The sequence below is a fragment of the Grammomys surdaster genome, unplaced genomic scaffold (genome assembly GCF_004785775.1).
Source record: "Grammomys surdaster isolate TR1022 unplaced genomic scaffold, NIH_TR_1.0 126219, whole genome shotgun sequence".
Classification (NCBI taxonomy): Eukaryota; Metazoa; Chordata; class Mammalia; order Rodentia; family Muridae; genus Grammomys; species Grammomys surdaster.
In genome coordinates this window covers 8,313,569-8,327,585 of record NW_021621022.1, presented here as the reverse complement: position 1 = coordinate 8,327,585, position 14,017 = coordinate 8,313,569, and the positions used below count along the sequence as shown (strand labels likewise).

Genomic DNA, 14,017 nt, shown 5'->3' with positions numbered 1-14,017 from the left:
AAAGAAGGGAGGAGAAGGAGGAAATAAAGAAGGGAGGAGAAGGAGGAAGAGGCTGCAGCAGGCATGTAGTTTAGAGGTACAGCACTTGCTTAGCACATATGAGGTCCTCAGTAGCAAACAAACAGAAAAACGTTTTTTGAATTAGTCCATGAGGTTGTTCTTAAAAAGGTGTAACAAGAGAGCAACTTAGATATGTTGGGCACTAAAGGCAAGACAATCATTAGATACTTTTTAGTCTTTGTTTAATGTCAACAGTCAGGCAGACCTTGCCTCTTGCCATAGCACAGACACATCTTGTGGGACCTGTGGATAGACACAGAGAACATCTGCACCTCTTGTACCTGAGCTGTTCAACATCTCATCTCCTTTTCTCCTAAGATCTGACACAGAAGAGCTGGAGTGGTGGCTCAGTTAGCAAAATGTTTCCTGGAAAAGCATAAAGACCCAAGTTTGATTCCTCAGAAGACATGTCTGAAGCACATACTGTGAGCCCAGTGTTGAGAAGGTGAAGACAGGCAGATCACTGGGGCTAACTGGCTAGAAAGTCTAGTTTAACCATCAAGACCAAGAAGAGAGACTGTCCAAATACCGGGGTAGACAGTGTCTGATGGGGAGACAACATCTAAGGTTGTCATTTATCCTCTATATGTGCGCGCGCGCGCGCGCGCGCGCGCGCACACACACACACACACACACACACACACACACACACACACACTTCTTTATTCTCTCCAGGACCCCTCCCAGGATCTTACACACAGTTACTGAGCTGAATTATCCCATACAATCTGACGCTCAACACAAGCTTAGATAGACTAGGGAGGTGGGTAATGTCTTGAATGTTGTTAGAAGAATCTGCCTAAAGTATAATTATTCAATACATAAAATGGAATTGGAAATTCAGAGGTTAAGAAATTGCTAGTAACATTCTGATTGGGATAGTGGAACAAAGAGGAAGAAGGAAGTTGCCTCTGTGATGTCTGTCTGTCTGTCTATCTGTCTCTGTCTGTCTGTCTGCCTGCCTATCTCTATCTGCCTATCTATCTATCTATCTATCTATCTATCTATCTATCTATCTATCTATCTATCTATCTATTTTGAGGCACCGTCTATGTTGCTGAATGGATCAGGCTGGTCTTGAATTCACCACCCTCCTGCTTTAGCTCACTAGGGATTACAACCATACACCACCCCACCTGTGATTTTCTTTCTTTCTCATTTTGTAGTGCTAGGGGACTGAATCTAGCACATCAGACCAGCTGAGCAAGTGCTTCACCACTGACCTAAATCTTTAGTCTTTTACTTTTTCTTGTGAATCAGGGTGTCACTAAGTTGCCTAGGCCAGCTTTTGACTCACTCTGTAGCCCTTGTAATCCTCCTACCTTAGCCTGCCAAGTAGCTGAGATTCCAGGCCTGTACCACCAGGCCCTGCTTTGTGGTTTCCACTGCTCAGCTCTGCACTGGACTGAACTGGGAGTGAAGGGGATGCAGTTGGGACGGTGTGGAGAGCTGAACTCACACTGACGCCACTAGAGAAACAAGCTGGCTGGCTGTCTGAACTGCCTATAAATCAGGAGCTCTGCACCACTGCTGGAAAATGCTTTCATTTTTCCAGCCTGGAAGAATGTGTGCAGGTAACAGAGGCTTCTTTAGAGAGGAGGCCAGCCCTACTGCAGGCAGGAAGCCGGTGAGACACCTGTTCCAGCCACCAACCCCTTGTGGCCCAGCAGCTTCTCTGGCCCTGCCTGGGTTCTGAGGCCACAGACTCAGCAAGTCCTATGCTGGGTCTTTGATTGTACATAGCAATCATCACCATGGCAACAAAGTAATGGATTCTGAAATCGTCTTTCTCTACTGCTAGACAGTAAACTCAAGAAGGACAAGACTACCTGTCCATCAATCCCTTTCATGTTCGTGCCCAGCCCAGGGCTCAGACAATGAATGAGCCAATAGATCCTTGTTGTAATAGCCTTGTGGGGATGAAAGGAGAGACCCAGCGTTCATCTTCCAGCATAGCTCATGTACCTGGACTCTAGGGCACATGGCAGAGTCAGCTCAGACTGTATTAGCCCTGCTTTACTCATGTCATTAGGCTCAGAGAACAGTGCTACATACCCAGAATCTGAGTGGCTTTCTCTTACTCAGCTTAGCCTATCCACAGATGCAAACCTCTCTGCCACCTCTCCCATTCATCTCTTCTCCAAACCACCATTCAATGTACCAGTCCAATCCACAGCACGCAGAATTGGAACACATACTGCTCATGTGTGTTCATTACATCTAATGAAAGTAGAACATTTGCACAGTCTGATGACTACAATGCTGTTTGTTTCACCTCACTGCTTTTTCTAACAGTATCTATCTATGCTTTGCAAAGGGCTGCACGGGCAACCCGCCAGAACCAAGCTTCCAGATTTGCTGGTACTTATGCGATTTCAAATATTTGGTTCTGTTTGCCACATAAACACTCTCTGCTTTTCAGACATGGTGACCTATTTTTGGTTGGAAAAAAAATAGGATACCTTCGCATTTATTCTCTTGTGTACCTTATGGTAGCCAATAGTCCCAGCTACATAGGGGTTCTCAGTGAATAGAGCACAGATTATGAACACAGAGTAAGGCCCTGTATGTCTTCCTATGCATGCTCACAGAATGGTGGAAAAGAAAGATATCCCAGAGAACCACATCTGATCAGCCATCTCAGTCCTCAGAGAATGCCCTGCTTAACCTTTTCTACTCCTCTCCTAAGAGTTAGGCACAGAGAACCATTGTTAACTTCTTTTGCAGGAAAAACGTTGTTCAGCTTGCCTGAAACTAACTGGGAAGCTATATGGAATCTTCCAAACTACACCCAGATGTAGACTGATCCCCTTTCTTAAACACAATCTGCCCCTCTGCCCTGGTGCTGAGATCAGAGACAATAAAACTGCCCAGCTGGGAAGTGCCCCCTTTGCAGGAAGTCTCTCTAAAGACATTTGCTGGACCTCCAAATGCAAGCAGATAAGGCTGTGGTTGGGAGGGAGACATGGAAACATCTGGCACTGACAGTGACTAATAAAAACCTGGATTCATTGTCCAGTCCCTGTGGTTGCAGGGAAAAAAAGTGGGGAGGGTTTTTTTTCAGGCCCCACTGTCTTTCCAGAAGAATGTTAGCCTGTAGAGTCAAGGGACATAAACGGCCTTCTGTCTCTGTCTCTCTGTTGACAACTCAGGATCTCCTGGGCTGCCTACTGTCTTAGTGATGATACTTAGGTTCAGGGAATCCCTCACAGAATAGGCACCATCTCTAGGCATTTCTACTCTGTCCTGCTTACTCTGTTACCAGCATAACCAGTTTTATGTGGTGCTGGGGGTCAAACCCTGGGCTTCATGCATGTTAGACAAGCGCTCTACTAACCGAGCTCGAGTGCCAACAGCTTGTTCGTTGTTTTCTTTTGGGGGGTTGGGGGAAGAGCCCCTAATAAATGTGTAGAAAGGAAGTTGGGCAATGAACACTGCAGACACACACATTTCCTGATCTAATAGGCCCCAGCAGAAGCCTTGTAGGAATAAGCATGTGATCTAGGAACTCGTACCAGCTGCAGGGTTGCTCCGAAGCACATCTGGATTTGCCATCTCTCTTTATCTAATGCTTTTTCCAGCCACCACAGACAGGAAACAAAGTGTCCTGGTTTAAGAGGCTCTGACGTCCTGAGAGGTTTGCTTGGGGCTCTGTTTTCTGTATTTAAAAATATCTGTATTGCACATGTCATTTTTTGCTCCCACCTACCTTATTTTAAAAATGTTTTAATGACTGATCCATAATTCATTTGTCTCTATATTCAGCCAAATGGATGTTTTATACTGTGATATCAGGTGACTCAAGAGAGGCCAGCCATTCTGGACACAGTCCCAAGTTTGTCTCCATAAGACTAGAAGTTCACACCTTCAGCTATAGGGTCTGAAGCTAAGAGTCTTCAGCAAGCTAAGATGGCACAGTCTTCATTGGAAAAGAGGCTAGCCACCTACTCAGTGAGTTTCTGTAGTAAAATAGTCGTATAGTCATTCATTGCCCCCAGAGGACTAGAGTGCACACAGGTGTCCAAGAAAACAGACAGTGTACAAGAAATTTTACCAATTGTTCCAGGCTTAGTGACTCACGCCTCTGGAATCTTCCTCCTGACCCATGAACTTTGGTCACCTACTTTTTCATAAGTACTTCATAATCTATAAGGCTTTCTTTCTTATTGAACATATCTGATTCTCCCTACTCCCCAAGAGAACTGAGAACAACCATGCCAATGACAGAGAGGCACGGTTACCATGGATACTGATCGTTCTATTGTTCTGGATTGTTCTAGCTGCTCAGGGCCCTTAGCATCAAATCTGTAGAGCCCTCCATGGTAGAGTCTGTTTGTAAGTAAAGGGCTATTTTACTTCTGGAAAGAAATACACTGTCAAGAAGTCCTAAAAGTGTCTCAAGCTGAAAGAGAAGTTGGGGGAAGACAAGTAAAATCTGCTTCAATACATTCTTAACTTAAGAGCTAGAATTTTCTAAGCCTAACCCTAGCCTTAGCTCTAACCCCTAGCACTAACTTTTAACCCTAACCCCTAGTTCTAACTCCTAACCCTAATCTTAGTCCTAAATCTAACCCCTAGCCCTAGCCCTGACCCTGACCCTGACCCTGACCCTGACTCTGACCCTAACCACTGAGTTCTTAGGGTTGGACCGAGCAAATCCTAGTTCTCAAGGCATGCTTCTGAGATTCATGGCTGAGGAAATCTCATCAAAACTGGTGCAGTTTTCTTCCACTCTCTTATTGGGGATATCTGGAGCACTCTTGTGGAGATGCAAGCCTGTAGGAGGTCATCTGTAATACTGAGATGTATTCCTGTCCTCCAAGTAATCAGTGAGTCCGCAAGGTCAATACCTAGCTTCAAAGTCAAGGTTGTGAGGGGCCAGAAAAAAGGCCAGGAGAAGCCTGAACACAATATACATACTGTGTGCCATCACTTCTCTGCACACGTTGACACACCCACCCACCAGTGATGCCTATTTGGCTCGTAAATGCCTCTAACATGAGATGAATGCTCATTCATAGCTTCAAAGTGACAAGGGAGTTTAGAGTTTTGTAATCACATCGTCCCAGTCCCTTCCCTATTTGGAATCTGATTACGATATTTCTGGTGGGGGGGCAGAGATTTTCTTTTTGAACTCCTCCATCAATAAGAAGCTCACATCACACAAAGGAAGATTCGTCTGGGGGCAGGAGACTGCCTCAGCTGAAGCCTGCATCCCATCCACCACCTTCCTCTGTCTTAGCCTTCTCTGGAAGTTGGAACAAACTGTAAACATTTGTCTCCATGGTAGCACTCTAAATATTTGTAAAGAACTGACAAAGGATCCCCCAGTATCTCTTCTTAACATAAAAAAAAAACCTTCATTCCCTCCTAGGATGTAGTTTCCAGACCTGTCTCTTGGCCCCTCTTGTGGGTGACCTGGTTAAGAGATGGACCCAGAACTGAGCCAGTGAGTTCAGTGACACAGCACTTGCAGAGATTAAAAACCCGTGCCTTTCATTCATCCTGCTGTGACTTCACTCTTGTGCCTGATTTCTTTCACCTAGATACTGGATTGTCCAGTCAAAGTCCCTTTGACCCCAAACTATAACACATCTTACATTTTAATAGATAGCTGTCACATTTGGGACCTATTATTTCAAAGTAGTGTAGTCTTCCTAAATCTTCATTTCATATATTCCAGAGATCCCTCCTAGTGTGATAGCTTTCAGTACTTTTTTTCAGTCCACATTCTTGTTTCCAGGCAGACTCCTCATGCTTCATGTATAGACAGGAACAGAGGCACAGGGCACATCACTAGAGACCATTCACTGTGCTCAGACAAAATTAGTCACCAGTTCTCTAGGGAATCCTTAATGTCCAACAATACCATCTAACTGCATATCCACCAAACCTATGGCTCACTCATTCACCCACAATGATTTAATAGGGGCCATTTCTTTAGCAAAGAGGAATGCTTCCATGACTTCAGTTACTGACATGAGGCATTTCGGAGAAACGTCCCAGCATCTCGCAAACATCCTGTGTAGATGGTCTGAGCATGGGCTCTAACCACGAAACTCAGCATGTAGGAATCTTCTTGAAACTCAAGGGTTCTCCTTAGGCCTCTTGAATCTAGGGCCAACATGACCTACTTTCAGTGGACACAGAAGGGAGGTCCCAGAGGACAGCTCACTGACTGAGGGTTCATTCCTGTGTGTCTATGGCTAGACAAGGTAGCCTTCCCCTGGCTTGTATCACCAAACTGGTCTGCATGACAGGAAACCTTTTAGGAAAGCATGAAGTTCAAAAGCCATGCCTATTATCTAGCCTGTCATAGTAGATGTCTGCTCTGTAGCCTTTTTGGTGACTGGAAATTCACCAAGATCTGTGCACTTGGCTTCGGCATGATGCTCCAGCGTGCCTCATGATACATGCTTTGTCTATCCAGCAACTAAGGATTGTGTTTTCTTTCTCATGGGAGCCCTCAGATCATGATGAATGCCGGTTCCTCCAACAAATGTCAAAGCTGAGTACTATGCTTGTTCATCTGCACTTCAGAATAAGGAAGTTCTTTCCAGCATTTTTTTTTTTTTTAGCTCCAGATTGTCTAAGCCTCTTCCATTTCAGTGGGGTTCTGCTTTCTATGTAACATGGTTCATGGATGAGGATACAGCTCAGTTGGTAGACTGGCTGGCATGTGTGAAGCCCTAGGAGTTCAGTTAGCATTTACCTATGGAAGGGCTGCTCACAGAGTTCCCTTCCCAGGATTATCTATTAATGTTATTATTATTATTTTCCTAGTAGCAAATGAATCTTATTCTCTCACAACCTCAAACTGGCTGATGTCTTGGCCTGTTCTATTCTGTTTGCACCATTAACATCTTCTTAGCTACAAAGCCTGGACCTCTATTCTCTCAGCACTCCATGTGGATAGTCCTGAGCTTCTAGTTGATCACAAGACCACTCAAGATGCCATCGGTAAGTTCAATGTCTGCTGAGGAGGTCCAGTGTCACGAAAGAATGTCTGCTCTGTGTGCTTCTCTTCACGGTATAGTTTAATGCTTGACTTTGGGTGCTTCTCTGCCTAACGTATACATTTCTAGGGAGAAGGAAATACAGAACTTGGAATCTGTTCACATGTGGTACCTTGAGCTCTCTGTGTTGGATACAACTATGATTAAGATGTAGCACCTACCCTCTAGGAGTTTCCCGTCTCATCAGAGAGCGGAGACAGGTACATGTGGGTACTGTTTCCTATGGGGATGTAATGTGGGCATGGAAAGTTCTGGGACACTGGGTTGCACAAGCCCATATTCCTCAGTGACAGTTCCATGGAAAAACAAAGCTTGGTTAGTGGTATTCAGTCCCTGAATTGCAGAGACTCTGTGGTGCTCTTGTTATCATGAATGAGTGAGCATGTTTGCAGATGACTAGCAAGTGGCCTCATGCTCCAGCTGAAGGAAGGACGGGAACTCATTCCATGCTCCACATAGACTGGACCAAATTCCAGCATGTGCTGTGTGCTCTGGCGGCACAGGAGACAGGAATCATGGGCAGTGGGAATCATGGAAAGATAACAATTAAGGTACAGTCTCGCCAGACAGTGGTGGCGCACGCCTTTAATCCTAGCACTTGGGAGGCAGAGGCAGGCGGATTTCTGAGTTCAAGGCCAGCCTGGTCTACAGAGTGAGTTCCAGGACAGCCAGGGCTACACAGAGAAACCCTGTCTAGAAAAAAACAAACAAACAAAAAAAGGCACAGTCTCAAGACATCTGGAGCCTAAATGGGGGCAATTTTAAGTCTCTTTTCAAAAGCAAAGTCAGAGGCTAAAGAGAAGTTTCAGCAGTTAAGAGCACTAGTTGCTCTTCCAGAAGACAAGGTCAAGTCCCAGCACCTACATGGCAGCTCACAACCATCTGTAACTCCAGTTCCAGGTCTTCCAATGCTCTCTTCTGGCCTCTTTGAGCACACATGTGGTACACAGACATATATACTAGCAAAACATCCATCCACGTAATGGTATCTATTATCCAGAAATCTTTCGACTTGCCCTTGCATCAAATCTAGCTGGTATGAATCCCCACATATACTCAATACTCAACAAGCAGGCGAGACATATGATACGGAAGGAAAAGAAAACGCATTCATGTGAAGATGCTATTGACGGAGTGTGGAGGCTGAGTATACACGGGTTCTGAGTTCCATGCTCACAATAGCATAAAAAGAAAGCAAGGCACTTACCTCTATTTGATTGATCAATGAATTGTCAAATTTGAAGCCAGGAATTCTTTTTTCACTGCACACCACACCAACATCTTCAGTGTGCTTGCAGTCAGTGACACCCCAGCCATTGGAGGAGCAAGCTGCCAGGGTCGACTCTTTGCCAGTGCAGTAGATATTATCCAACCAGATGGGGCCTGTGGGGAATGGAGGAGAGAAAGTAAGCATCCTATCAATGTAGACCCAGGTGGCAAGGGCACTACTGCCTTACATGGAATGCCCCTGAATTTTGCCAGGTGTGTAGCTATCAATCAGTCAGTTTTATTGTGTGAGGTTGTCCATCTCATCATAGATCCCCGGAGTTCCCTTGCCTGGACAGGCGGCTGGTGTGATCAGAGGAGGTGGTAGTTTGAGTACAATTAGGACAGAAATCGTTTAATCCTGGAGGTTGTGTGGTGTATCAGCTGCCTTTCTCAATACTGTGATAAACACCTGGCAGAGGCAACTTAAGAGAAGAAGGGTTTACTTTGGTTCAGATTACAAAGGGATACAGTTGATCATGGTGGGAAAGCATGACATTAGGAAGTGAGGTGGCTGGTCATACTGTGTCCCACAGTCAGGAAGCAGACAGAGAGAGGTGAATCCTGCTGCTTAGCTGGCTTCCTTGTTTTTCCCCTTTTTATTCAGTTTGGGATCCCAGATGGTATTGCCCATGTTCAGGGTGGGTCTTCCTTCCTTCGTTAATTCTCTGTGGAAACATCTAGATAGGCCTGCTCAGAGCTGAGTCTCCTAGGGGATTGCAAATTAAGTTGACTTGACAATCAAATTTAAATTTAATTTATTGTATATGTGTGCATGATGTGTATGTGTGTGTGTGTGTGTGTGTGTGTAAGGGGGAATTGGGGGACACATGCCACAGTGAGAAAGTGTGGAGATCAGACAGCAATTTTGTGGAGTTGGATCTTTCCTTCCATGTTTCTGTGAGCCCCAGGGATCCAATTCTGGTGGCCCTGCATGGCAAGCACCTTTACTCACTGAGCCATCTCACCCATCTGGCAATGATGTTTCACCACTATGGGTGGTACTACAGAAGAACAGGGGCTTTTGTGGGGAGTAAAGGAGCCCTGTGTGACTGTCTAAGGAGCTGTCTAACTTACTTTTCTATTGCTGTGACAAAACACTGTGACCAAGGCAACTTATTAATAAAAGTATTTAATTTGGAGCTCATGGATCCAGAGAGTTATAGTTCATGACCATCAGGCCAGGAGCATGGCAGCAGACAGGCATGCAAGATGCTGGAGTAGTAGCTGAGAGGTCACATCTTGAGACACAACCATGAGTCAGACAGCTAACTGGGAGTGGCATGTGCTCTTTAAATCTCAAAGCCTACCCTTCATGACTCATCTCCTCCAACAAGGCCACACCTCCTAATCCTTCCCAAACAATTTCTTCTCATACAGTTCCACTATCTGAGGATCAAGCATTCAAATATATAAGCTTATGAGAGGCAGAGGATAAACCACCACAGGAGAGATGAAGTACTGAGTGAATGCGTGTTATTGACAAGGACCAAGAGCTAGACTCAGAGGAAATGGCAAAGCCTTCCTCTGGTCTGTGTGTGGATACTGACAGTATGAGCAAAACCTAGTGACTACAGCTTCTCTTGGATGACTGCAAAGTGAGACTGACTGCTCCTCCCACCAAAGCTGTCTAACCCCTCCTTCTGGGCTGTACATAGCCCAGAGGCTGACGTTATGGATTGTTGTAGTTGGTACTGCTCCACCGGAACTGGCACAGCCCACCCAATCCCAGCTTTGCTATATGTGTGTCTGTGTGTCTTCTGTTATTTCTTCCTTCCCTTGCTGTCCCAGTCAGATTTCTGGGACCATGCTATGCAGGGTACAGTCCAAACCTGGTTTTGAATTCTGGTTCAGTCTTTTAGCTTTGAAACACAGGTCAAAGCACCTTTCCTATCAGCAAGACGGAGACAACAAGGATTTGTGAGCTGCAGAGGTCTGAGTTGACTAGAGATAGTTCATTGCTGCTCTAGATGGCTTGAAAATGGGAACAATGACAAGAATATGAGTTCTAGTTATACCCACAACACAAGTCAGCCTCACCAGCCTCTGCACATGGGGCAGCTGTAGAAGAAGCCACTCAGGGAAACGTTCATCTGCTCTGTAATCAAGGGTTTGCTGGTTTTAGGGCATATCCACATTCGTCATCACACTGACCTCCAGGAGACCTAGGTGACACTATTGCTCTCTCCTCACAGACACAGAACCTGACTGAGATAGCTCAGTCTCTAGGCACCAGGCCGTCTGTGAGACCAGAAGCCTATGAGTCAGTACTCCACCTAGTGCTTTCTCAGTTCTTTCTTTCACCGTGTCTGGGTAGAGACAGGCTCTTCCATCGCAGCCATCATTACATACTCAGCAAGGTCACTGTGGAACGTGCCTCATCTCTGGTCCTTTCACCTTCCTTGCATTAACAAAAAATTTTATATGCAAAGCGCTAGAGGGTTAACCACGAGGGGACATCTCATTCCATAGGGGTGGTGGTATGGCTTGAGTGTGAGATGTCCCCTGCAGGCTCCTATGTTGGAACACTTGGTCCTCAGCTAGCGACACTGCTTTAGAAGGTTGGGAAACTTTCTGGAGGTGGGGCCTTGATGGAAGGAAGTGAGTCACTGGGGGAGGACCTTAACAGCTTATAGTGTGACCGCACTTCCTGTCAATCCCCTGCTTTCTGTTTATGAAGATGTGACAGGATAGGGCAGACTGGTGGTGCACTCCTTCAATCTCAGCACTTGGGAGGCAGAGGCAGGCAGATCTTTGTGAGTTTGAGGCCAGTTTGGTTGCCATGGCAAGTTCCAGGGAAGCCAGGGTTACATTGTTTCCTGAACACATAACAAAGGCAAGGACAAGAAGAGGTGAGGAGTCCCAGGTTGCATATGCCTGCTACCTAGCGCCACCTTGATGGGCTGTGTGCTCCCAAACTGTGAGCCAATATAATTCTTCTTCTCTTAGGGTGCTTCTTGACAGATACTTGGTCACAGCAACAAGGAAACTACCTATGGCAGGGAGCTCCTGTCAAAACCACAGGAAATAGCAAATGCACTGGTACTGGTGAGGATGTGGAGAAACAAGCCTTGTGTGTCAGAGGTGCTAATGCTGTAGGGAACATCGCAGTGCTCCTGAAAACTTGTTTTTTTTTTATTTGTTTAGTTTTTTGGGGTGGGGGTGGTACTGGGATAGGACTCTAGGCCTTGTGCATACTAGGCAACTGTTCTATCACCAAGTTACGTCCTCAGCCCCAAAACTTTAAAGCTATTATATCACTCCGAAGTCCAAAATCAAAACCAGGTGTGGTGGCTATAGCTGTAATTACAGCTTCTAAGAAGACTGAGGGAAGAGGCTCACAAGTTTGAGGCCAAACCTGGCTACACACTGAGGTCTAGGTCAACCTGGACAGCTTATTGAGACCCTGTCTCAAAAATTTAAAAGAAAACAATCACAGGTGTACTCTAATGTCTGTAATCATAGCACTGAAAAGACAAAGACAAGACCACCAGGATACACACATGCACACGCACACACACAGCACATAACACACACACTCAGCTGCGGGTGTAGCTCAGTGGCTGGATGCTTGTCTACAAGGACCTAGAACGAGAAAGGAAGGAAAGAAAGGAGGGAGAGAGGGACAGGCATTGAAAGCCAGGCCTTGGGTAGGCATTTGCACACCTATGCTTGCAGCAGCACAATTCATAACTGGCATCTCTTGACAAACTGCATACATATAAGGCAAAACTGTAGAAGGGAAAATTCTGACGCATACTTCGACATCCAACCTTGAGGACATTTTGCTAAGTGGGAAAAGCTGGTTACAAGGGCCAAATATGGGATGATTCCTACCTAGAGCTGTCAAGCTCTGAGAAACAGAGCAGAACGGGAATTGCCAGGAGCTATAAGAAGGATGGGGAAGGTTATTTAATGTGTCTGGACCTTCTGGTTTGCAAGAATGTTCTGGAAATTAGTTGCACAAAAATAAAAAAATACATACTTAGCACGACTGAACTGCATATGCATTTCAAATGGTTAAGATGTAAGTTTTCACACATATATTTTACTGCAATGAAAAATGAAGATCTAAGAAAGATGCCAGGTGGCTTTCCAATAGTGATTTTGTACTTGCGGGTACACATCCATGTTTGTGCATATGTGTATATGTAGTGTATCTACCTAGACATGTGTAAGATTGCCTGCATGTGTGCATGTACACAAGTGGAGGCCAGAGCTTGGCATTATCATGCCTTCTTTTGACCTGTACCTTAGTTTTTGCAACAGAGTCACTGTTCAGCTTCCCTGAACCTGGAGCTCATGAGTTCAGCCAGGCTGGTTGGCCCAACAGCTTCACGGATAGGGCTGTCTCTGCTCTCCCATGCATAGGTGTTATATAAGTACAGCCTTCATGTTTAACTTTTATGTGGGAGCTAGGGATTCAAACTTGGGTCCTCATACTTGCACTGCAATCACTCTGCCCCTGAGCTACTACACAACCAGACCAGACCCAAACCAAGCCAAGCCAAGCCAAACCAAACCAAACCAAACCAAACCAAACCAAACCAAACCAAACCAAACCAAACCCAAAACCAAACCAGGCCTGTCATTTTTCCAGTGGTCCTTTTACAGGCCTACAGAAAAGCAGACCTACAAACCTGTGCTGGAGTCCGATCTGCCACAGGCTTGGGTGATCTATAACTTAGCTACTTATAACAAACTTTGTCCTCATTTCCAAAGTCAAAAGTGATATCCAACAGACAGGCTGCCACAAAGACTCAACAAGCTAATGAATAGGCCCAGGGCCACATTTGACCTTTACCTTCTTATAAGTAAAAAACAACACACACACACAAACAAAACAAAACAAACAAACAAACAAACAAACAAAAAACCCCCCAAAAAACAAAATCAAACAAAAAAAACAAAAAAGAAAACAAAAACAAAACCCCAATGTATTCTATGTATTCCATAGTGGGTCGGGAGGTGATCAAGACACTCCCATTATAGAGATTAGACAATTGCTATGTGAAGCTGAGGTTCTTCAAGGCCAAGGAGGACACGGGGCCGGTCTCCTGACTTGCAAGCCTGGCTACAACGTGTGTACTCTGATCCTGCCTGGTTGCAGCTCAAAGGAGAGAGCTCTGGACTCATTGTGGGAACAATGAGTTGATTGAAAACATCTGGACTGGGTTTTCCAGCAACTTTCTCAATCTGGGCTGGTTTCCAAGCCGTCAGGCTCCACTGAAACGCATGCTTGCTAATAGACGGCTGTTTCTACAGCAAGCTCGTATTTATTTCACTGCGGACTAGCAACGGCAAGGCCCCTCCATCTTGCCAGCGAGGCTTCTTCCCCAGGACATTCTGAGCTGAGCTGCTGAAGGACAGATTGTGAAAAGAGGCAGTACCCTTACTCCATTGGTAGCCAAGGAAGCCTCCCTTACTCTGGCATGAGGACCACCACAAACCCTCCATGCCAAAGTACAGGTGTAAGCCCACCTAGTGTATATTCATTGCACAAAATAATGGGTTTCAGCCTGGTATGGTGGCACATGCCTGGAATCTCAGCACTAGGGGGGGTGGAAGCAGAAAGATCGACCATGAATTTGAGGCCAGTTGGGGATACCTAGCAATAGCCAGTCTCGAAGAGAGAGTTCATCATGAACTTTGATGTTATTCACCCCCATTACCTT

General features: G+C 45.5%; 1 protein-coding gene across 1 annotated transcript in view; it reads right to left on the bottom strand.

Moving 5' to 3' along the window:
* Loxl2 (lysyl oxidase like 2) overlaps nucleotides 1-14,017 on the bottom strand; it is an 84,803-nt gene that overhangs the window by 40,218 nt on the left and 30,568 nt on the right. The window contains exon 3 of the mRNA XM_028758730.1: nucleotides 8,284-8,459. Within this exon, the coding sequence (XP_028614563.1) occupies nucleotides 8,284-8,459 (176 nt within the window). The remainder of the gene's footprint in view (nucleotides 1-8,283; nucleotides 8,460-14,017) is intronic.